This window comes from Oreochromis niloticus, linkage group LG3, assembly GCF_001858045.2.
Source record: "Oreochromis niloticus isolate F11D_XX linkage group LG3, O_niloticus_UMD_NMBU, whole genome shotgun sequence".
Lineage (NCBI taxonomy): Eukaryota > Metazoa > Chordata > Actinopteri > Cichliformes > Cichlidae > Oreochromis > Oreochromis niloticus.
The window spans coordinates 891,728-915,624 of record NC_031967.2 but is presented as its reverse complement, the minus strand read 5'-3'; the positions used below and the strand labels follow the sequence as shown (position 1 = coordinate 915,624).

Here is a 23,897-nt window from a genome sequence, read left to right as displayed (position 1 = left end):
TTACAGCTTTAAGTGTTTATTTTTAGTTAGCACATACCTTAAAGACAAGATGATAGTTTATTAAATTTTAATGAAATTTCCAGATTGTTTTGGTGAAGCTTAATAAACTCCTTGCTATCTAAAATATAACGGGACACCGGAGTATATTCTCGAGCATCTCACACTTCTGATAATCAGTTGTCTGCTTGACGTTTATTCAGCTGTGTAAAACTATAACTTTAATCTCAGCCAAACCGATTTACTCAGGAACAAATAAAATACTAAAAAAAAGCCAAACAATAACATTTTTAAGTTATCTAAGTGACTTATATATCATGTTTAACCTGAGTAGTGAAAGACGGCGGTGGTTGAAAACGATTTGCCGGGACTCCGGTGTTCTCACCGGCTCTAGTGAGCCTAGAACCCCGGCTAGCTATCGAGCTGGTGGGTAACAGACGTCTCCGAAAACGTTGGAGCGCTTTTGAAAATATGTGGTGTCTTGATAAACTGAGCAGATATTTGAAGTTGAACATGTTAGACATTTATTTTGTGACCCAGAAAGAATAATAAGAGTAATATTAAAACTAATTAGCTGCCGCCATTGCTGGAAACTGAGCTGGGCCGCGCTATGAATTCTGGGACACAGCTGCTTCTTCTTCGGGGTTTAACGGCAGCTGACATCCTTGTACATGCAGTGCTGCCATCTTCTGTTTCAGTCCGTTATTACACTCTCAAATCCTACTACTTATTCCTGCGTCTTTTGTGATCTTACAGAGCTTCAAACGACGCGTCGACTATTAAATTAGTCGTCGACGATTTTGATAGTCGACGTAATCGTGACTAGTCGACTAATCGTGGCAGCCCTAGTCAGGAGCTCTGGGTCAAGGCCCAAAGAACAAGATTGTGGAAGCAGCAGAAAATGAGCTTTCTCCAAAGAGTGGCTGGCCTCTCCCTTATTCGAGCAGAGCTCAGTGGAGAGCCGTTACTCCTCTATGTCAAATATAGAGGGTTGAGATGCTTCGGGCATCTGATTACGATGCTGGAGATATATTTCTCGGCTGACCTGGGAATGCCTCAGTGTTCCCCCAGAGAAGCTGGAGGAGGTGGCTATGAAGAAGGTGGTGTGGGCCTCTCTGCTTAGCCTGCTCCCACAACCCAGCCCTGGATAAGTGGAAGAAAATGGATGGATGGAATCCACAACCTTCAGTTAAGTGCACCATCAAGCAGAGAGAGGTCTTGTCAAAGGACACAAAGAACACTAGCAGGAAAACCCAGCACATCTGCTGTTGGACTACATTAAGTGTCTGTTTAAAAACCATATTGATGTTACTTACTGTGTGCATGCTAAGTAAAGCTTTTTGTCTGTGCAGCTTTCACTGCGTGGCATCAATGGCACACTTTCATGAGGCCATTCACTCTACAGTGGAAGGTGATAGCATCAGCATGAGGACAGGCAGGTGGCATCATCAGTGGATACTGCTGTCGGCACAGCACACGGTCCGCTTTTACCAACAGCCGTCCCTCCAACATCCACCCTAATCCCCCCGATCGTGGCTCAAGAGTTGGGAGTTCGCTTTGTAATCGGAAGGTTACCGGTTCGAGCCCCGGCTCGGACAGTCTCGGTCGTTGTGTCCTTGGGCAAGACACCTCACCCGTTGCCTACTAGTGGTGGTCAGAGGGCCCGGTGGCGCCAGTGTCCGGCAGCCTCGCCTCTGTCAGTGCGCCCCAGGGTGGCTGTGGCTACAATGTAGCTTGCCATCACCAGTGTGTGAATGTGTGTGTGAATGGGTGGATGACTGGATATGTAAAGCGCTTTGGGGTCCTTAGGGACTAGAAAAGCGCTATATAAATACAGGCAATTTACCATTTACCAGTTGATGGTGTAGAGTGCTGACATGCTTTACATGTTTATTTCTGCTTCAGTGCACTGAGTGGAGGAGGATGTGCTTCTAATGAAAAAGTACCTCAGAGTTTTGGCAGTGAATAAAAAAAAAAATAACGAAGTGGAGAAAGACATTCATCTGCACAGAATTATTGGCCAAGTATTCATTGGTTTCTGTTCTATCAGCTCCGTGGTCCTTTGTTCACGTTCAGAGCTGTAATACTAATAACCAGCGTGCACGCTCATGGCTTTGGCTCTTTATGTGATGGAGTTGCTGTAGTGTAAACAGGAAGAGGACAGACCCAGCTGTTAGAGAGTGGGAGGAGGAGGAGGAGGAGGGGCAGGCTGCACCGACCAGCTGGGTTTCGCTGCTGCCTCCCCCCACCCCCACCCCCCAGGGGCAGTGAACTACACACAGAGCTGCTCTTTTTATTTATTTCAATATTTTTAGCCAACACAGTTCAGCATTTTTAATGTTTGTTGTTTTTAAACATAACATAGAGTTTAGATTCTAGCAAAGTGTTTCTCTTCATCCTCAGGTACCCACAGCACTGAAGCTAAAGCTGGGCTTTCAGATACAGATTTATGCTCCTGTGTCGGTGTCTTTGCTCACTGATGTTTACTTGGATTAAATGTTGTTGATGTTAAAAGATGGAACAGAAAGCTAAGCACATCTACACGGGACCATTGAACATGGTGTCCGACTTTGTACCAGATTAGGCCCCACCCACACAGGCCTACACACACACACAGTTGATAACCAACTGGTCACGAGGAAAAAATTCCACAACAGGTTGCTGGAGGGTGCTGGGAGTCACTTTGAGATCAACTCGTAAAGCCCGTACTCAGGTCCAGTGACTGGCCAGTGACCTCCTGGTAACCTCTGGTTGCTAGGTAAATATGTGCATTCCCTGAATGATTGGTTGGTAGTTGTGGCAGGACGCCAAGTGACATTAGTTACAAAGAGGTATAAGTTGCTTTTAAAACCTGGCAGTGTGTGTGTTCTTCCTCCTAAAGCTGGTGTGCAGATGCATGGACCTGCAGCCTCCTGTACTGCCTTTAACCGAGACCTCAGCCTGGAGTAGGCTGACTGAAACAAGGTGTCAAACTGTTTTAGCAGCTTTTACCTCAGCGTGCCTCACATCCTCAACCCAGTCATCTCTGTACCGACCATTCAAGCCTCACACAGGCACAGTGTGAGTAATACGTCTTCTGAACAGTGCAGCTCAAAATTGACTTCCAGCAACATTTAGGACTCCCACTGGACTGTTGGGGTATTTATATAATCAGCAACACTTCAATTATTGTTAGTAGCATATGGATGATTGTAGCCATCTGCTTTTATTCAAATACAGGTGACCTCTAGTGGATACAGGCCTATATTCAAAGTGAATAGTTTCAGAACATACTCATCAAAGTACTCTGGTACAGTTTCAGAATAACTGCTTCATGATTCATATAATTGCTTTGTTGTTGACATCAGCTATGACTTGTTGTTTATTTTGGTTTTTTCAAACATAAATTTGAAGTGTTTTGCACCACAATCTTCAACTTAATCTGTCTGATATTTACAAAGGTTCGCTCTCTGTCACTGGGACAAATTACTAAAACCAATCCATGCAGCTGTCTCTTCAGTGAGTAAGAAACTACCTTCTTTGGTTAAATGATCCAAATATGTCACTGCGTTTTGTCTGCGTCACACAACTAACACCAGGTCAAACAAATGCAATGTGTAGTTGAGCTTTGATTAGCAGGAGAGCTGTTTAGTACCATGAAGCCAACGAGAAGCACTCAGCTGGTCAGCGGTCAGAGTCTGCTCTGGAAGGACTGTTTCTGAGGTCAAACACCAGGGTGTCTCTGTGCTCTCTGAGGAGCAGTATGTCACCGTTAGCAGCACCGATACAGCCATTACTGACAAGAACAGCAACGTTTCCACTCAAAATGCCTTAATCAGTTATCCAGCTGCGCCAGGGCAGTGATTTGATTTCAATTCACCCCGTGAGGCCAAGGCTGCATCACTTAATGACTCTATTGATTTTCTGGACAATATATATCCCCAACTCCCCAAAGTAGTGTTGACAAATGTGAGAGGATTGGAAGATTAAGAGGTCCTTTATTTATGTAACTTAATGCTGTTTATATTATTTTATTGATGCCACTTTAAGTATGATCCAACTCATTTAGCCATCCATCCACCCAGCCTCCATAAATGCTTACCCAGCTCGGGTTAATCTGCAGGTTACCACAATCAGGTGTCATTCATTCACACGCTTTGAAAAACTGACAGATAACCACACACTTGTACAGTGTCCACTACTGTGGATAACTGCAGGACGTGAAGTTTGAATTGGTAATCAACCTAGCAGGCATGTCCTTGGATCATCCCAAAGAAACCCACAGAGACACAGGAGACACAGGAGAACATATAAGTTCCACACAGCGAGAAGCTGCAGTTGCCCAAACAGATCGAAGGTCTTAGACAGCCGACAGCCTCCTGAAATGTTGCTTCCTCTGTTCATAGGCTGCAATTCTTCCACTACAAACTTGTACTTGTGACAGTCATTGAGCCCGTCTGCACTCATTACTTTCACTTTGTGTGGAGCAAGCATGAAAAAGTGAAGCAGGCTGAAAGCTGCAGGGCAAGTTGAGCTGGATGCTGCCTGTAAATGTAACAACAGTCTTTCCATCATCAGTCGCCTGGATGAAAGGAAAGACGACATTTTCAGCATTTGATTTCATTTAGACTCCTCTGGCTGCATGTGAACTTTTTAAAGTTGCATTTTCACTAAGCACATGGCAGCTGACTAAGAAGATCAGGTCAGCAGTGCAATCTAGCAGCCTTTGAACCTCCTGAACACAAGCAAGAGGAAAGTGCTCATCTCCTCCTGCACAAATGCATCTAAAGCTTTTAAAGTTTCTCTCAGTAGTAGATGATCAAAGAGGGCAACAGAAAAAAACCAATCTGTTTATCTATTTAATAAACCAGAGACCCAAAAACAGGTAGATGTGAAAGGAATGAAAATGAAAGGCTGTCAGCTGAAGATTTTCAATTCAATTCAATTTTATTTATATAGCGCCAAATCACAACAAAAGTCGCCTCAAGGCGCTTTATATTGTACAGTAGATAGCACAATAATAAATACAGAGAAAAACCCAACAATCATATGACCCCCTATGAGCAAGCACTTTGGCGACAGTGGGAAGGAAAAACTCCCTTTTAACAGGAAGAAACCTCCGGCAGAACCAGGCTCAGGGAGGGGCGGGGCCATCTGCTGCGACCGGTTGGGGTGAAAGAAGGAAAACAGGATGAAAGACATGCTGTGGAAGAGAGACAGAGATTAATAACAGATATGATTCGATGCAGAGAGGTCTATTAGCACATAGTGAGTGAGAAAGGTGACTGGAAGGGAAAAACTCAATGCATCATGGGAATCCCCGGCAGCCTACGTCTATTGCAGCATAACTAAGGGAGGATTCAGGGTCACCTGGTCCAGCCCTAACTATATGCTTTAGCAAAAAGGAAAGTTTTAAGCCTAATCTTGAAAGTAGAGATAGTGTCTGTCTCCCGAATCCAAACTGGAAGCTGGTTCCACAGAAGAGGGGCCTGAAAACTGAAGGCTCTGCCTCCCATTCTACTTTTAAATACTCTAGGAACAACAAGTAGGCCTGCAGTGCAAGAGCGAAGTGCTCTAATAGGGTGATATGGTACTACAAGGTCATTAAGATAAGATGGGGCCTGATTATTTAAGACCTTGTATGTGAGGAGCAGGATTTTGAAATCAATTCTGGATTTAACAGGAAGCCAATGAAGGGAAGCCAAAACAGGAGAAATATGCTCTCTCTTTCTAGTCCCTGTCAGTACTCTTGCTGCAGCATTTTGGATTAGCTGAAGGCTTCTCAGCGAGTTTTTAGGACTTCCTGATAATAGTGAATTACAGTAGTCCAGCCTGGAAGTAATAAATGCATGAACTAGTTTTTCAGCATCACTCTGAGACAGGATATTTCTAATTTTAGAGATGTTGCGCAAATGGAAGAAAGCAGTCTTACATATTTGTTTAATATGTGCATTGAAGGACATGTCCTGGTCAAAAATGACTCCAAGGTTTCTCACAGTGTTACTGGAGGCCAAGGTAATGCCATCCAGAGTAAGAATCTGCTTAGATACCATATTTCTAAGATTTTCAGGGCCGAGTACAATAACCTCAGTTTTATCTGAATTAAGAAGCAGAAAGTTAGCGGCCATCCAGGTCTTTATGTCTTTAAGACATTCCTGCAGTTTAACTAATTGGTGTGTGTTACCTGGCTTCATGGATAGATAGAGCTGCGTGTCATCTGCATAGCAGTGAAAATTTATGCTATGTCTTCTAATGATGTTGCCTAGGGGAAGCATGTATAATGTAAATAGAATTGGTCCTAGCACTGAACCCTGTGGAACACCATAATTGACCTTAGTGTGTGAAGAGGACTCTCCATTTACATGTACAAACTGGAGTCTATTAGATAGATATGATACAAACCACTGCAGTGCAGTACCTGTAATACCTACAGCATGTTCTAATCGCTCTAATAGGATATTATGGTCAACAGTATCGAACGCAGCACTGAGGTCTAGCAGGACAAGCACAGAGATGAGTCCACTGTCAGAGGCCATAAGAAGATCATTTGTAACCTTCACTAAAGCTGTTTCTGTGCTGTGATGAGCTCTGAAACCTGACTGAAACGCTTCAAATAAGCCATTCCTCTGCAGATGATCTGTTAGCTGTTTGACAACTACTCTTTCAAGGATTTTTGATATGAAAGGAAGGTTGGAGATTGGCCTATAATTAGCTAAGACAGCTGGGTCTAGAGATGGCTTTTTAAGTAAAGGTTTAACTACAGCCAGCTTGAAGGCCTGTGGTACATAGCCGATTATTAGAGATAGGTTGATCATATTTAAGATCGAAGAATTAATTAATGGCAGGACTTCTTTGAGCAGTTTTGTAGGAATGGGGTCTAAAAGACACGTTGATGGTTTGGAGGAATTAATTATTGAAGTTAACTCAGAAAGATCAATTGGAGAAAAAGAGTCTAACTTAACATCGATGGTACTAAGAGTAGCTGTAGATAATATTACATCTGTGGGATGATTATTGGTAATTTTTTCTCTAATGATAAAAATTTTATTTGTGAAGAAGTTCATGAAGTCATTACTAGTTAACGTTAAAGGGATGGTTGGCTCAGTAGAGCTCTGACTTTTTGTCAGCCTGGCTACAGTGCTGAAGAGAAACCTGGGGTTGTTCTTATTTTCTTCAATCAGTGACGAATAGTAAGATGTTCTGGCTTTGCGGAGGGCTTTCTTATAAAGCAGCAAACTATTTCTCCAGGCTAAATGATGATCCTCTAAATTTGTGACACGCCATTTCCTCTCCAGCTTACGAGTTATCTGCTTTAGGCTACGTGTTTGAGAATTATACCACGGAGTCAGGGACTTTGGATTTGAGGCCTTAGTTTTCACAGGAGCTACAGTATCCAGAGTCGTACGTAGTGAGGAGGTAAAATTATTAACAAGATAATCGACCTCTGTTGGAGTAGCGTTCAGATAGCTGCTCTGCTCTATGTTGGTACAGGGCATTGAAGATGATAACAGTGGGTGGATTATATTCTTAAACTTAGTTACAGCACTTTCAGAAAGACATCTACTTTGATAAAGTCTACTCTCCACTGCTGTGTAATCAATTATTGTAAATGTAAATGTTATCAGGAAATGATCAGACAGCAGAGGGTTTTCAGGAAACACTGTTACATGTTCAGTTTCTATGCCATATGTTAAAACAAGATCTAGAGTGTGATTAAAGTGGTGGGTGGGTTCTTTTACATTTTGAGAGAAGCCAATTGAGTCTAATAACAGATTAAATGCGATGTTGAGGCTGTCATTTTTAGCATCTACATGGATGTTAAAATCACCCACAATAATTATTTTATCTGAGCTGAGCACTAAATCAGATAAAAAGTCTGAGAAATCAGAGAGAAACTCTGTGTAAGGCCCAGGTGGACGATAGATGATAACAAGTAAGACTGGTTTCTGAGTTTTACAGCTGGGGTGGACGAGGCTAAGCATCAGGCTTTCAAATGAATTAAAAGTCTGTCTTGGTCTTTCGTTAATTAATAGGCTGGTGTGAAAAATTGCTGCCACACCGCCCCCTCGGCCTGTGCTTCGGGATTTCTGGTAGTTAGAATGACTCGGGGGTGTTGATTCATTTAAACTAACATACTCATCCTGCTGCAACCAGGTTTCTGTAAGGCAGAGTAAATCGATTTGTTGATCAATTATTAAGTCATGTACTAACAGAGACTTGGAGGAGAGAGACCTAATATTTAATAATCCACATTTCACTGTTTTACTCTTTGGTTCAGATGTGGATACTGTATTGTTCTTTCTTTGTGATTTTTTATGTTTAAGTTGTTTATTGCTGGTTTTTAGTTTGTTTTTTGTCTTTTTGGGAGCTGACACAGTCTCAATGGAGATGGGTTTTTGGGGGGGTAGCAGGAGGAGAGAAGCTGCAGAGAGGCGTGTAAGACTGCAACTCTGCTTCCTGGTCCCAACTCTGGATAGTCATATTTTGGGGGGTTTAATGAATTTGTCCATATTTCTAGAAATGAGAGCTGCTCCATCCAAAGTGGGATGGATGCCGTCTCTCCTAACAAGACCAGGTTTCCTCCAGAAGGTTTGCCAATTATCTATGAAGCCCACATCGTTTCTGGGACACCACTCAGACAGCCAGCAATTTAAGGAGAACATGCGGCTAAACATGTCACTCCTGGTCTGATTGGGGAGGGGACCAGAGAAAACTACAGAGTCCGACATTGTTTTTGCAAAGTTACACACCGATTCAATATTGATTTTAGTGACCTCCGATTGGCGTAACCGGGTGTCATTACTGCCGACGTGAATTATGATCTTACTGTATTTACGTTTACCCTTAGCCAGCAGTTTTAAATTTCCTTCAATGTCGCCTGCTCTGGCCCCTGGAAGACAATTGACTATGGTTGCCGGTGTCTCTAGCTTCACATGTCTGAGAACAGAATCACCAATTACCAGAGTTTGACCCCCGGCGGGTGTGTCGCCGAGTGGGGAAAAACGGTTAGACACATGAACAGGTTGGTGGTGTACCTGGGGCTTCAGTTTAAGACTATGCTTCCTCCTCACCGTCACCCAGCCGCCCTCTTTCCCCAGCTGCTTGGGGTCTGCCGGGGAACAGCTAGCGGGGCCTACGCTATCTTCGGCTGCACCAGCTACAGGGCCTGGCTAGCTACGGGTGAATGAAGGGTGCGAAGCCGAGTCTCCAATTCAGTAATCCTGGCCTCCAGAGCTGCAAATATGCTACATTTATTACAGGTATCATTACTGCTAAAGGAGGCCGAGGAGTAACTAAACATCTGACACAATGAGCAGGAAAGTGCAGGAGGGACAGGTGAAGTAGCCATGGTGCTAACGAGTCGGCTACGAGCTAAGCTAAGCTAGCGAAACAGTAAAGAGACAGTGAGTGAATACTTTGGCTATAAATTAGGTAGTGAGTACACAGAAAGGGTGATTCAGATGAAGCACGTTAAGATTATACTATGAAAAAGGGATGTATCAAAAGATTTAAATTAAATTGCTAAGCAGAAAAGCTACTCAGAAACACCACTGTGTTTGAGCAGGAACAGGAAGTGATACTATACCACAAAGCGAGCGAACACCAAGTGACAGCGCCACCAAGATCAGGTGAATATACTGAGGTGGCAGAAAGACACTTCAGGGGGCAGGTGGGAGTGTGAGGTGGAGTAACTATGCAGAGGGGGAGGGGGTGGGAGTGTGAGGTGGAGTAACTATGCAGAGGGGGGAGGGGGTGGGAGTGTGAGGTGGAGTAACTATGCAGAGGGGGGTGGAAGGAGCGGAGAAGAGCAGAGATGCTTTCAGGTTTCTGGAGTTTCCTTTTGAATGTATTTTCTGTGCTCTGGTTCAAACTGGAGTATAAACAGGTGAAGAGAGGAGCCAAACACACCCTGTCTATCGCTGCCTGTTTACAGTGCAGATATGAAATATTTCAAACACATTTTTCCACTTTGTTGCTCCTCAACAACCCTTCCATTCACAGCCTCTTCAGATGTCTTTGCTTTGTTTGTATTTTTAGGGGAGGGAGATGGTGGCATAGATCAAGCTGAGAGCAAGCAAAGCAATACAGGACTTTTTCTTTTTCTTTTTTTTGTTTGTTGCAATGAACAGGACATCTATATCTGCAACTCTATCCAGCTGCCAACCACGTCCGTTTGGCTGTCCGCCCAGCGTCTCTCAGTGTAGAGTCTGCAGAGGACACTGGCTCTTACTAGTGAAGTGTTGCATCTAAGTTGTACCTGCCTAGATTTAAACTTTTGCCTAAACAGTACAATGCAAATGTTTTCATATATTTGACATTCTTTCCATTGGTATCCATGGTATTATCATTATCATTATCATTAGAGATGATAGTGATATGAAAAATACTATCAATGTTCAACCAGCCTGTGAAGTCACAACACAACAACAAAGCTACCTGAGTGACCTGCTTCAGTTTGATCGCACCAACAATGGATGTTGGATGGGCGTAGTGGCTCCATAGTGTAGTTATTAACACGAGAAAGAGCCTTGGTTCAAATATGGAGGCGATGCAAATCCATGGGTTGCATCACGAAGGGCATCCAAATCTAATATGTGGTATTTGATTTTAGACTTTGTGTAAAGTTAACCAAACTATTCATGTCGTAACTGTTGTTGTACACAGCTGATTACAGGAAGTAACAGGAAGTAAGGTTGTCAGGCATTTTTTTAAACCTATCGTATAAATAAAAAGATAACTCAGGATTAGCTCAGAGCTGACTGGTGCCTGGTGAAAATAAAGTATAAATACACTTTGAGACTTAACATAAATGGCTTCAGCAGAAAGATATCTGGTAAACAGACCACGCTGCAGGTGTGTGCAGGTGTGTGCAGGCACGTGATACTGTAACAGATGATTATACGATCCACATTTTTGACTGTCTTGCTATAATTTACACTTTGAGTCATTGCAACAGTAACTGTTTGCAGCACTCTGCAGACAGTCTAGATTAGTACATTTGGCTTCATGTGATTGTCACATTTAACTCTAGTGCAGCTCATTAAAGGCACAAATACATATTTAGTCTTCATTATAGATCAAACTTTTTGTGCAGCGCAGCAATTCATTCTGGACACACAAAGTTAAACAGTATGATAGCTTGTTTTTCCTGTACACAGCTTTTAAAAAACTCATGTAACGAATGTGTCAAAGAATACAGAGCTTTGGTTTATAGTAACATCTATTTTTAGCCGTCTTCCTCCTCCTCTGCTGCTCATGCAAATGTGTCTAGGTTATGCCAGGCTCATTCAAATAGGAGCTTGTCTATTGCAGCAGCAAGATTAGGTAGTGGTCAATGAGACTCATACTTCTGTTTGACTGCAGAAATAAATGTTTTCATTAAAACTATGTTTTTAAAAGATTAATGACATTTCAATGTGGATGGTTTAAAGTGTCAAAGACATGTTTGTGTGGTTGTTCAGGCTTGGATCCCAATATCACAGTCACATGCAGGACTAGTGGCCAGCAGCATCACACACAGCAACATATTACCGGACACAAGTTCAGATGAATTGAAGGCAAAAGTGTGAACTGAGCACCAAAGGATGGAAAAAAAATATAATTGAAAGGGAACATTTTGACTTAAAAAATGGTCATTAAATGTATTTAGTGTGCTTCTGGCCTCCTGTCACATAATGCTGGAGCAGTGACAGACTTCAGTAGTTTTCACTGCATGACTCACAGACTTGATGCATAAGAAATAAACGTGGATTACTGAGGAGGGAGTCCACATCCTCTTCTGTCTGCTCCCAGCCTCTAACTGCAGCTGCAGCAATCACCTCATAACAGCAGCTGTACCAGTTGTGCCGTTTTTGAATTATTGCTGTATTTTCTTAGAAACTTTCATTCATTCTCAATAACTGTCAATCACAACATTTCTTCTCAACGTCTTGTTGCTTGGAAAGAAGAGAAGTTATAAAAGGGTAACAAAGTAACAAAGTAACAAAGTAACGTGTTGTAAGGTACTGGTTGGCCACAAGCCACCATTAAACTCTGAGTGTGTTCAGTTCCAGAGCAGTCAGCTCTCAGTGTGTTCATGTTGGGCACATGTGTGAGTTATCAATGGAGCACCACCAGGACTCGCCATAGCAACAGGCAGATAAAGTGCAGGGCCTCCATTTTAATGTTAAAGTTTTAATTCAATTTTTAAAAATTTGGAGGAATATCAGCGTCTGTCACTGCTGACTGTGATGTTGAAAGAACATCATTAGATGCTTGTCATTTGGCCAACTGGAATTAGATGACGCTGGATTTCACCTCTGATTTTAATGGTAATTCTTCACTGTAAGCTGGCAGGGACAAAGCGTAGGTGACAGAAACTGAGGAGATCAAACACACGACTGAAGCACCGGTCATGTTAGTTCCTCAGGTAGTGGCTCTGGGACAGGTCTGCACTCAGCTCAGGTTTTTGGTCTAACAAAACTGGTTTTGCAACAGTTGATGGTCACTTAATTCATTCCAAATATTGTTCACTAAAAACTTCATGTATTGATGAGATGTACCAATATTATTATTTTTGCCATTACTGGATACAAAATACTAAATGGGACTTTTAGCATTAAATCTCTGTTGCGATGCTCCGCAGTGCATTTCTCCTGGGATCTAATATCAGTCTCCACTGATGGGTGGTTGCTCTTTCGCTCAGTTACTGTTAACAGTAAGACTTGGGCAGTAAAAAAAAAAAATCTATGTCACTTTCAAAGTCTGTGATGAATATAAGGTAACATAACATAAGTTAAAAGTCACCGTTATTATTGTCCGGCCGGAAACAGGTCGGGGTAGTCCAAATTCGGAGGCTGCGTCCACCTGAGGACCCGTCCTTCACGGTCTAAGTGGGCGGGTCCTCCCAACGCCGGGTAGAGCAGAAGTGAGCGTCTGTGAAATTGGACGGTCCAGCCTTCAGAATTACGTCACGAGCTCTCTCGCTGGAGTGAAACTCAGCCGTCTGCTCCTTGCTATCTAAAATATAACAGGACGTAAATTCTCGACCGTCTCACACTTCTGTTTAATCAGTTTTCTGTTTGACGTTTATTAGGCTGTGTGAAAACCTCGGAGGAACCCACCCGAGGGATTAATTAAGTTTTATTTAATCTAATCTAATAACTTTATTTTCTGCCAAACCGATTTACTCACGAACAAATTAAACACTGAAAAAAGCCAAACAATAACATGTTTAAGTTATTTAACTGACTTATTTATCATGTTTAACCTGAGTAGTGAAAGACCGCGGCGGTTTGAAAACGATGTGCCAGGAGTTTGCTCAGCACAGTTTACACAGCGACATTCTCGCCTGAAAATATGTTAAAAATTTATTTTGTGACCCAGAAAGATTAATAAGAGTAATATTAAACTAAGTAGCTGCAGTAGTAGTAGCCATTGTTGGAAACTGAAATGGTCTGGGTCAGTCTGGGATATGGTTTTTCAATTTTGTTGTCCGGGTGGAAAATCGGGAGAAATTGGGGAGAATGGTGGCTCCAGGAGATTTTCGGGAGGGGCACTGAAATTCGGGATTCTCCCGGAAAATTCGGGAGGGTTGGCATGTATGGACTAAATTGTCATTTGAAACTGACAGACTGCATTTGCTCTCGAGATCATGGCTCATGTAGATATGCTGCCCAGACTTGCTATCGTTGCCATTTGATCATGTAAAAATTTTACATGAACCATCCAGATACTTTGAAACTGAGTGTAGTTTCTCTTTCAGAGGATCTAAGCGTGTGAGGTCTCAGTAAGTGTGTAATTGTGTAATTTTCTCTCTATTTTATGGCACTTTTACTACTAAAGATTTATTTAGAAAATATTTTCCATAAAATACCATTTTGTAAGATGCCAATGATTATTAATAAAAATAATAACTTGAACAACAACAGCATGTTTGAGTCAATATAAGCTTCTTACCTTAAAGACACAACAGGTCGTGACAGGAACATTTTCCAAGTAATGTGACAGCAACCACAAACAGCTGGAGCGAACACCTGCCAGCCAATCGCAGAGCAGCACATTCCTGCACTGTCTGGGAGTCCATGCAAGCCTGTACCTGCTTTGGCACATGTGCAATAGCTCTAATTGCTCCAGAAAATGCAAACAACTGTGTGTGATGCCAAATCCTTAGAAACTTGCAAAACAGAAGGAAAAAGAAAGCCAACCACTGCATGCACACCATACTGTCTCTGCAAATATGAACCTACAGGGAGAGTTATCAGCCTGCAATGACTAGTTACATCAGCCAGGGTATAAGAAGACCAGCAGAAGGCTAAAACGAACCAAACCCTGCCCTTTGAAAGTTTGACCAATCATTTTCACATCTGCATGTGTAATATTGTAAATGCACACGATTCTGCCAGTTTCTATTTCCATACTTAATCCTACCAAAGTGTAGACAGATACAAAGGAATCTCAGTACATCTACCTGCCTTCTCTGCAACCATTCATAACATTCATAACTTGTCACTAAGCATAATGTCAGACAAGCTGGAACAGATATCTGTCAAAACAACAAAGTATATGCCAACATGAGCAGACACTTCACTACTGTAGTGAAGTCTCCACGGCAATAAGCAGGGCACCGTTTGCCAGAGAGGGATGATCCAAATCCTTCTCAGTATGTGACCCTGCAACCACTGCTTTAATAGGAAAACTAGCACACACTAAATATAAGAGAAATGATGAGCAGAGCCTCAAACAGATCCTAGAAGTGTTCCTACTGAGCATCAAACATGCGCTGGATCCCTTACATCAGAATTCCCTCCATAGGCGACTTCTGCAACTTCTTTTTTCAACTTGCTCAGTTGTAATTATGCAACAGAGCTGCTTTGTGTGCCATCCCGCAGTGAGAAAGCTGTGTTATCAATGGTGTCTAAAGAAATATTACCTGAATGGTTTGTTGGCTTTGAAAGTCAAAGTCAAAGTCAGTTTTATTTGTCAATTTCTTCAGATGTACTTGCCATACAAAGGAATTGAAATTATGTTTCACACTGTCCCATGCGTAGACATAGACAACAATAAAGTGCAGATGCACAACATTTAGGTAACATACAGGATATAACAAGACAGGACCTACACATAACATATAATAAAGTGTTCCACAGTGCGCCCTGGAAAGTAGTGTACTAGTCTACTTGACGTAGTCCCAGGTTGTGGTTGGTAAGTGTTTTTGTTTTAATGCAGCATAAGACTGTAGCAGCAGTAATAGTAATATAAATAATATAAATAGTGCTAAAGAAAATACTAAAAATACTAAAAATATATAGCAGTGATTGTGCAGCTGCTGTGATGGGCTGATGGAGACAAGCAGCCAAACTCCTGAATAACAAGACTAAATCCAAACAAAGAGCATCATCAAAAGCAGACTGCGTACTCAGGAATCCACTGCAGTGAAACGTTAAGTTAAAGTGCACAGGTGGACAAAGGGGATTTAAACCATTTGTTTTGTTGCATTTGACCGTAGTTTAGGACTGAAGTTAATTTGCCAACTGTGACCCTTGTGTCTGGCTAATGTCTCATTGGCTGGTCAATTATCTCTTCACTTTTATACAGAGATAAGTGCTGAGTTTAGTAAGCGTTCCATCAATGAACTTTGCAGCTGGGGGGACATGTTACCTGTGAAAAACAGGTTTGAAATATCCATATAAAGCATTTAGAGTTTGTCAAGCAATCTCTGTCCTTACCAAACCTGTATCAGCACAGACTAAAAGGTGAATTCTCTCTCTGATTATTGTTTAAGACGCTCCAACTGCAGTCAGTCCTGCATCGAATCAGTGGATCTAAGAAGACGTCGTATTTTCTGCACCTTCTAGAGTCAGTTCATATTTTGGAGGTTAGCTTGCTCGTGAGCTGGGTCAGGTCCTGCCCTGCAGACGATGACTTTTAAGTCTATTAACATCTCTAATGTAATAAGTGAGTAGAAGAACCCCACCATATGTGCTGGTACTGTATGGATGAGCCAGTTAACCATAAAAATACAAACCTGTCACTCTTCACTGCTTTTGGGATTCATTTTTTCTGCCCAGATTGTCATAGGTGTTTATACTGTGTACAACAATAGGATCCTATCATTATTACTACTGTCAGTTTATCCAGTTTTCATTGTTTTTTTGTGTTGCATAACAAAATAGGATTAGTCTCCCTGGATAGATTTCTATTAGTTGGTATTTTATGCTCATGCAAAATTCCCTCTTTCCTGGTTTTTGCTGCTCGTGCTGTTTATTCCTTTAGTCCTACAGGTTAAAACATATAAAAATGAAATATCAGTTTTCATTGAAATTAATGTAATTGGAAAGATCAAAACCTGCCAGATTTATAATTCTCACCTGAAACTGTGTCAAAGCTGCTGACTCGACATTAATCTCCCCACGTTTATGACTATAAGACTGAACAATCATTTTGAATGACTGAGTGTAATTTAGATGACTTCATTCTGTTGTGAGATTGAAAACTGATCCTGGATCAGAATATTGATACAGGGTATATTGTGCATATGTTGTGTTTTGGATGTTTTTTGTACTTGAAACTTGTGAGCTGTGAAACTCTGAGAGCAGAGACAACAGACCTGAACCTTTGGTCACATTTTCACACAGTTCTTATTTTTCTCTGATTACTGAAAAGCAGTAGAGAGTTTGTCATGCAGAAAAACTCACTGATGTTATTCATCAGTCATTTATAGTCAAATGATCAGTGTTGAGTTTTATGACCAGATGGCTAATTCACCTGTTTGTAGTCAGAAAAACACAGTGATGAAATGTTGCAGCAAATTAAATGTAACTTCTTCTTCTGTGGTGGAGGACCAACAGCAGTGATGTTTTCTACAGTCGTTTCATCATAAGATAAGATGATCTTTATTAGTCCACATGTGGGAAATGTGTTGCCTGAGGACTCTTGCAGTGGTTTCCTCTTTTCTTTCCTGAGGCCAAACTTCTCTTCCTTTGACCCTCTGGCAACACTCATCGCCTGCTTTGGGCTTTTTATTTTTGCTCTTCTGGCTGAACCGAGGCGTGTGCGACCTTAGAGAGGATGCTGTCTATAGTCTACACTTTTTGTTGTTGCAAAATTAGACTCCAGGGCAGCAGGATGACACGTAAATGTTTACCTCAGAAATATGTCAACTCCAATGGACCTGTGACGTTTTTCCACCATCTCTCTCTCTCTCTCACGCACACACTCACGTGCACTCACACGCACACACACAGACACAGACACGCACACACTCACGTGCACTCACACGGGCGCCATGACAGTTTTTTTTTCTAAAATGTGAGTCACTGTTGGCACGGTGAACAGTTTTTTATGAGTCAGCGTGTTGGCTTGTAGTCAGCCGCACAGAACAGCGACTCTGTTACAAACTTCCATGAAGTTAACACACCCGAATTGTCCGAGGCTTACAAGTTATTCCTGAATCCAGACGCGAGCGCTTTCCTTACCTGGTGCAAAGAAATTGTTTGTAGGAAAGTAAAGGAGTCCACTTGGACCCGTACACCTCGAGCACTAAACAAACAGATTTAGGTTCAATGAGGAATATAAAACATTTGAACTTGTGAGGCTGCAAATCACTCAAGTTCCACCTGATTTAAATGTAGATGTGTGTGGAGTTTACAGCAGCGTCCTGGGGATGCCCAGACTGAGGTGGTCTGAATGAATACTGACACTCACACTGGGGACAGACTGGAGCTGTGGTTGGATGAAAGCTCACAGGTCAGTGGCTGACTGCAGGTTCACTGTATATAGTCTATGATTACCTTTCTGTTTCTGTTTCTTTCTAAGAACTACGACTGATTACATAAACTAGCAAAAATCTACTTTTCTTCAAAATATTTTCACAATAAAATAAAATATTAAAGTTTACAATTTCCCCTAAAGTGCTGTAAGTTACAGGATCTCCTCTCAGATAACTGGAAGAAACCCCTCTGCTCTGAAAGAGGTCCAAATAATAAGTGCCAGGAGAGGCTGCATGGCCTCTACCATTCATGCGGTAACGTGCTGGGTCAGTGGGGACCAGTATGGTGACCAATACTGGCAATGGTGTGCGTTAGGAACTTCTGAAAAGTTGCATTGTACGTTGAGAAAAGTAATTTTCTCAGAGCATAAATATACATATAATACCTCAAAGAGCTGACTGTGGAGTATTTGTTAGTGAGGAAACGATTGGACTGTACAGGAGGCGTCCTGTATCAGCACCACACTGAGCTCCTGAGAGACCCACTCTTTCACAGATGCTTGCAGTCTGCATGCTGAGGTGCTTGATTTTATACGCCTGTGTCTGTGGAAGTGAGTGGAATACCTGGATGGGGGAGTGAGTAGAGCTCAGCTGTAAACATTTGGCATAGAGATTGAGTGAAAAGCTTCAGGATCCAGCCAAAGCGCTGGCATCATGGAAATAGCTTTCAGTTGCATTTAGCACAACTTGCAATAAATTGTCTGCTGCAAACCTCAGTAGATGATATTTATATGCAGGGGTGCACATATGTGGTCCGCAGGTGCGCATTCGCTGTCAAAATAAAAGATGCGCACCAGATAAGAAGTTGCAACGCGCGTTTGCGTTCATATAAAAGGCGCTGTTTTTGTCTGCTAGAGTGGGATTTTATGGCATATTCTGCACCACATCTCTGTGCGTTCATCATTTGTTTGAAGCCAGCTCACCTCCTGCAAACACTTTTCCGAGAATACGCTTCTTTTGCTGTTCGGACTCCTTCTGACATTTCTTTGGAGGTGGAGGAACACCAGAGTAATTAAAGGAGCTTGCTAAATGGGCAGGATTCTGTGACTGCTGGGCAGGTCAGCATACTGTTGCTGGTTTATCAGTACTTTACCATAGAAAAGTAACTGTGTCCCATCACCTCTGTCACAGTTATTCTCTCAGTACAGTTTGGCTCAAAATCACAGAAAGAATAGAAATGTTAAAAAACATATTTTTGTAGGTTGTATGTTATCGTTGCCTTTGTAGAAAATAATAATAGAAACGTGTAAAGTCTTCTTATGAACTCAAATATCAAGTTCAAACATGCAGTTGAGTCTGTGTAACATCTGTAGTGATGCTGGCTGCAGCAGTGGCTGTGTTTTACGCGGGTCAGCCAGCTGCTGAAGCTGTGTGTGTACAGCTGAGTCGTTGGGCGAGCGCTATACTTGTGACCTCAGCTGGACCACGCTCTGTGCTCCATCGACTTCACACACCGCAGCACACACAGTGTCTCACTTAGATGCAGCTAACTGCATTTTGACGGGGTCATTGTATTAAATTGCTTCCAATTACACCTGCACAGGAGAGCCTGAGTGCATCTGCAGCTCCACCACTAAATAAAGCTCATGGTTATCATGAGCGCTAATAAAGAGTCTGCCATTGGAACAGACGTGTGAGACAGACGTAGTAGCCCACGATCAGCCTCGATACACTGACAGCGACTGTTTATGTCCCTGACGTTCTTATGGTGAGCCTGTGTGGGCTCCTCACAGAGGAAATATGCTGGAAGGCTTGTGTTTAAATGCTTTCTAAAGAATGCTTTCCTTAAAGGAAGCCTTATCTTTCTCCCAAGTCTTCTAAGAATGTCACTTCTTTTATTTCCAGCTTACTCCCCCAGGCTGCTGGTGCTCCTCAGGGGTTATTCTCCCAGTTATACCAGTGTGGGGTCTTTTTTCTGTTTTGAAAAGTCCCTAAACTTTCAGCTTCATGTCCTTTAGTGTTACAGCTTCACACCTCTTTGGTAAATACATGTGGTAAAGATAAATAAGAACAATAAGATAAATAATCACATGTCTTTTGACAAGATTTAATAAACCACAGGTGTTTCTCTGTGGATGAAAGGTCAGAGGTCATTGGTTGCAGCCCGCTCTGTAACTGGAGCGATGCTGCTGTGGTGCGAGGCCGGATCGTTTGTTGTGCTGCTTCACAGAGCTGTGGAGGCGGCTCCTTCCATCCATTGGACACATTGAAAATAGCTGTCGGCCTCATTTTTGGCGCCTGATGACGATGTTCAGAGGCTCATCTGGGGTTTCTAAATGGGCCAGCTCCAGTGTCACACCGTGGCCTGATAACTTTCAGTGAAGCCATTTGACATTTTCTGTTCATTTTATGAAAACTGTCACTGTTACAGGACTTTAGAGCTTTTTCATTATTCTTACAGCTCGTTTGATCTTTTATAACGTAAGTACATGAGACAAACACAGAGCTGATAAAGCACGTTCATCTTCATGGTTTACTTTGTCACATGTGACTGATTTTAAATGGATGACGCAGGAGTTTGGCTTTGATTCTGGTGGTCGAAGCAGCCGGCAGCTCTTAGAGGAGGACACTTACACTGCCACGGGGTCATTTTTACCCTCGCGTGTGCGTGTGTGTGTCCATGTGCGCGCGCGTGCGTTACGAAGCCGTAGCTAAACTGAGCAGAGAGTGCAGAGTACAGTCTACTCCTCCAAGCAAACATGGACAATGACTGAGGACAAGACCATAAACTGTCCCTGTTCTACGTCTAGAAAACCTGAAATGAGTTTCTTGTGTTGCTGAGGCCAGCTGTGATATTAATGTCTGCTTCACACTGCTGAGTTGTTTGTTTGTTTGTTTGTTTGTTTGTTTGCAGTACCGTCTGTAGTTCAGGATGTCATGTGCTGTGGAAAAGCATTCGCTCCCTTCCTGGTTTCTTTTTTAGCTTCATATTTGTTACACATGGTTCAGCTCGTGGTCACATTTTAATATCAGACAAACCTGAGTGGATCCAAAATGCAGTATTAAAATGCTGATTTCATGTATCAAAGAGAAGAAGCTGTCCAGCCTGCCTGACCCTATGTGAAAAACATCACTGCCCCCTAAACTGATACCTGGCTGCCAACGAGACGTCTTTTAATTCAGTCCCAGCTGAGTGTTTCTGAGGATGAGCGGGCAGTTCAAGTCTGATATCTGATGTGCCAATCATATCGCAGTACCTTTTTTGCCCTTGTTAAATTAAATTATGATATAAAAACTGTTTTGTATGTACTTGGGTTATCTTTGTGTAATACTAACAGTTTATAGGAAATCCATCAAATATCCAACAAAGCCCTAAGAAATGAGAAAGCTGAAAATACTTCTGCTATCACAGCACTGTAATACTTCACATTATGCTAAATTAATGTTGAACGATCGTGTTTTAAACACCTCACAGGAGGTTTCAGTCGACCCAGCTTGGATGTTTTTCTGTTGCCTACTCCAGCTTCTCCATGTTAGGTTTGAATGGTGTGAATCAGAGTGTGGTTGTCCGTCTCTTAGCCATGTGACCACGGCCTTTCACCGTATGACAGCTGGAATCGGTGGGATTGATGGATCAGTGCTAATGTTAAAGAGCTGTTTAATATTAGTCCACATAATCACTGAAAAGAAACGTGAAAGACGGCACGGCAAGAAGAGGTCTGCCCCCCCCCCCAGTGTTCGGAGGTGGTGATGCTCAGCGCATCACTCAAGCTGCAAATCCTGTTATGTCACAGATTAGCAGCGTGCAGCCACACGGAGAGAAAGGGTGATGTAGGGAAAAGAACATTCCCCCAGTGAGCAGCATCACAGCCCATTGGTCTGATTAGGATTACAAACTCATGAGACGAGGTGTGATTGGAGACTGTTTGCTCACATGTGTTTGGAACATACACCAGATTACAGCAGCTGGAGAAGCCACTGCTGCACAACATCTGTATCAGTCTGTAGTCACTGTAGATTAGGGTTAGTGTGGAGTATAAAGAGATGACAGCATGTGACTGAATGTACAGTTTACTGCTGTGATGTAGAACCACCATCCACATTTCCATAGAAACCAGTTACCTCCTCCAGCTGCTTTCTTTCTTCATCTTTCCAGCACAGCATGATGCACAGCAGCAATGTGTGCACACGTTTACTCAGAGTTGCCCTCCAAAGGTCACTGTAAAAAACTAAACATACCCTCCTGTATAAGATTTAAAGATTAATGGGGCCTTTTTCACAGTTTTAACAGCTTAATGGTTTCATCAGAATAACGATGGCTAATGAGCACAATAAAGTACAGTAATGACTGGTGTGTAAGATGTGCCAGCGTCTCGCAGACATGTTGCAGCTGAGCCTGATTTCCATCATGATAACTTCCTCTGGAAGGAGATAATTGCACTTTAGGATGATGAGAAGCAAATCAGGTGGGGGAGGAAGGAGATGCATATGTAACACAGTGATGTGTAAATGCAGTGATTTCATACTGGTAAGTACAGAGTTTAGCTGATGATGGGCGCTTTGGTCAGGCCTTCATCACACTGGGTACAGTAGCAGTTTAAGTCCTAACAATATCTGGACCATTAGAAAGGCAACAGGGATGTGTAACATCCTGTGTGGTGCAGCTCATTTGAGCCTCATATTTATGTTTATTATCACACTGATCAGCCTTTAAATCATAAGCCTGAATATCTTAAGTGCTTCTAAATTATGACCCAAACTTTAAAACTACACGTTTATACAGTCGCTACAAAAAGGAAAGGGCAGACACTTTAACCCTCACATTAATGTTTATTCATTTATTTATTTTTTGAATAAATAAATGAATAGATTTGGAAATCATAGCAGGTAACGTGCTTACATGAAGCTTTCTAAACCATATCTTATACAAAAGGCTTCTGGTGTTGAACAGGAAACGGTTTGTTGATGCTGCTTCCTGTTGTGCTGTCAGACTGACCCTAAGAAAGAAAACATTCAGTCATGTGGCCGCAGGTTTGTGTCAGCCCTGTGATAGGCTGGTGATCTTCGGGATGTACCACGGCACACTCCCAGGTTAACGAGAACCTTCTATGCCTAATATTATGGCTGTGATTGACAACCTTCAAGAAAAAGACTGGAATAAAGATTAGAACAGATTAAAAGGAGCATGTGGAAATGAGTATGATTGTTTAGTTGTCTGGTCCTGAAACTAGAACATCTGTTAATTTGCTGTAATAAACGTCTGTCTTACAGCTGTTTCTGTCACATGATGCACGTCGGCCTCTTTAGTGCCATGAAAGGGCAAGAATGGAATATTGTCTCTTCAGTAGAGCAAAGCTTGGCTTACCTCACACTTTGCTGCCATCATGCTTGTGTTTGAGGTGTCAGATGTGCCAGAGCTGTGCTCACATTTACTCGTCTCGCTGTAGCACCCCTCCCAGGAGGGGAGGTGCTATTTATGTAAACTCTATACGCTGGTTTGAACAAGGTTGGCTCACACAAATGTTGTCTCTCTTTGTTTTTTCAGATCACCAGAAGTTGGAGCGCGAGGCCAGGATCTGCCGCCTGCTGAAGCATTCCAACATCGGTAACTAGAGCTCCTGTTTCATTGAGGATATTACAAAGTCACACTGTGACAGTTTTATTTATTTATATCAACAACGAACATGAGAAGTTAGCATTTAAAAGGCTACATGGGACGTCACGCTATCATAGGAGATCTCAGAGGATGTTAGCCCATGGAGCTAGCAGGCCTGATGATGTCTAACAGCAGCTTTCCTTAAATAACTTCATTTACTTCAATGAAATCACAAGAGCTGTGTCTTAATCTTAGCAAAGCTTCCATGGCTGCCACAGCTTTGCTCTGTTGAATCCTCAGAGTGAGTACAAGAGCACATGTATATCCCCACTGCCTTATTCCCCAAGCTACCCACTACAGAGACTCCATCCACTCATCCACTCATCCACCCGTCCCTTACTGCAGCACATACACATGCACAAGGATCCCTTTTTTCCCCTCTGGAGCCACAAAGAACTGCAATTATCACCTCAGTAATGACTTTGCCACAGTGAAAACTGTCATTTGTTTTTCAGTCCCTCGGTTCTTTCACTTCTTCCTTCTAGTGAAAAAAGAAAGGGATGGGGGAAGTGACAAATGAGTGGATGATAGGGGGTTATTTGGTTTGCTGGGCTATTGTAAGGTTGTCTGAAACTG

At 42.3% G+C, this 23,897-nt stretch overlaps 2 protein-coding genes across 15 annotated transcripts in view; both read left to right on the top strand.

The window, feature by feature from the left end:
- Positions 1-23,897, top strand: part of LOC100695450 (calcium/calmodulin-dependent protein kinase type II delta 1 chain) — a 96,272-nt gene that overhangs the window by 29,946 nt on the left and 42,429 nt on the right. For all 14 annotated transcript variants that reach the window (XM_013267229.3, XM_005465205.4, XM_025899848.1 and 11 more), the window contains one exon: positions 23,211-23,270. In XM_013267229.3, coding sequence (XP_013122683.1) covers positions 23,211-23,270 — 60 coding nt within the window. The remainder of the gene's footprint in view (positions 1-23,210; positions 23,271-23,897) is intronic.
- Positions 22,735-23,897, top strand: part of LOC112846512 (calcium/calmodulin-dependent protein kinase type II delta chain-like) — a 41,824-nt gene continuing 40,661 nt past the window's right edge. The window contains exons 1-2 of the mRNA XM_025906063.1: positions 22,735-22,756; positions 23,211-23,270. Of these exons, the coding sequence (XP_025761848.1) occupies positions 22,735-22,756; positions 23,211-23,270 (82 nt within the window). The remainder of the gene's footprint in view (positions 22,757-23,210; positions 23,271-23,897) is intronic.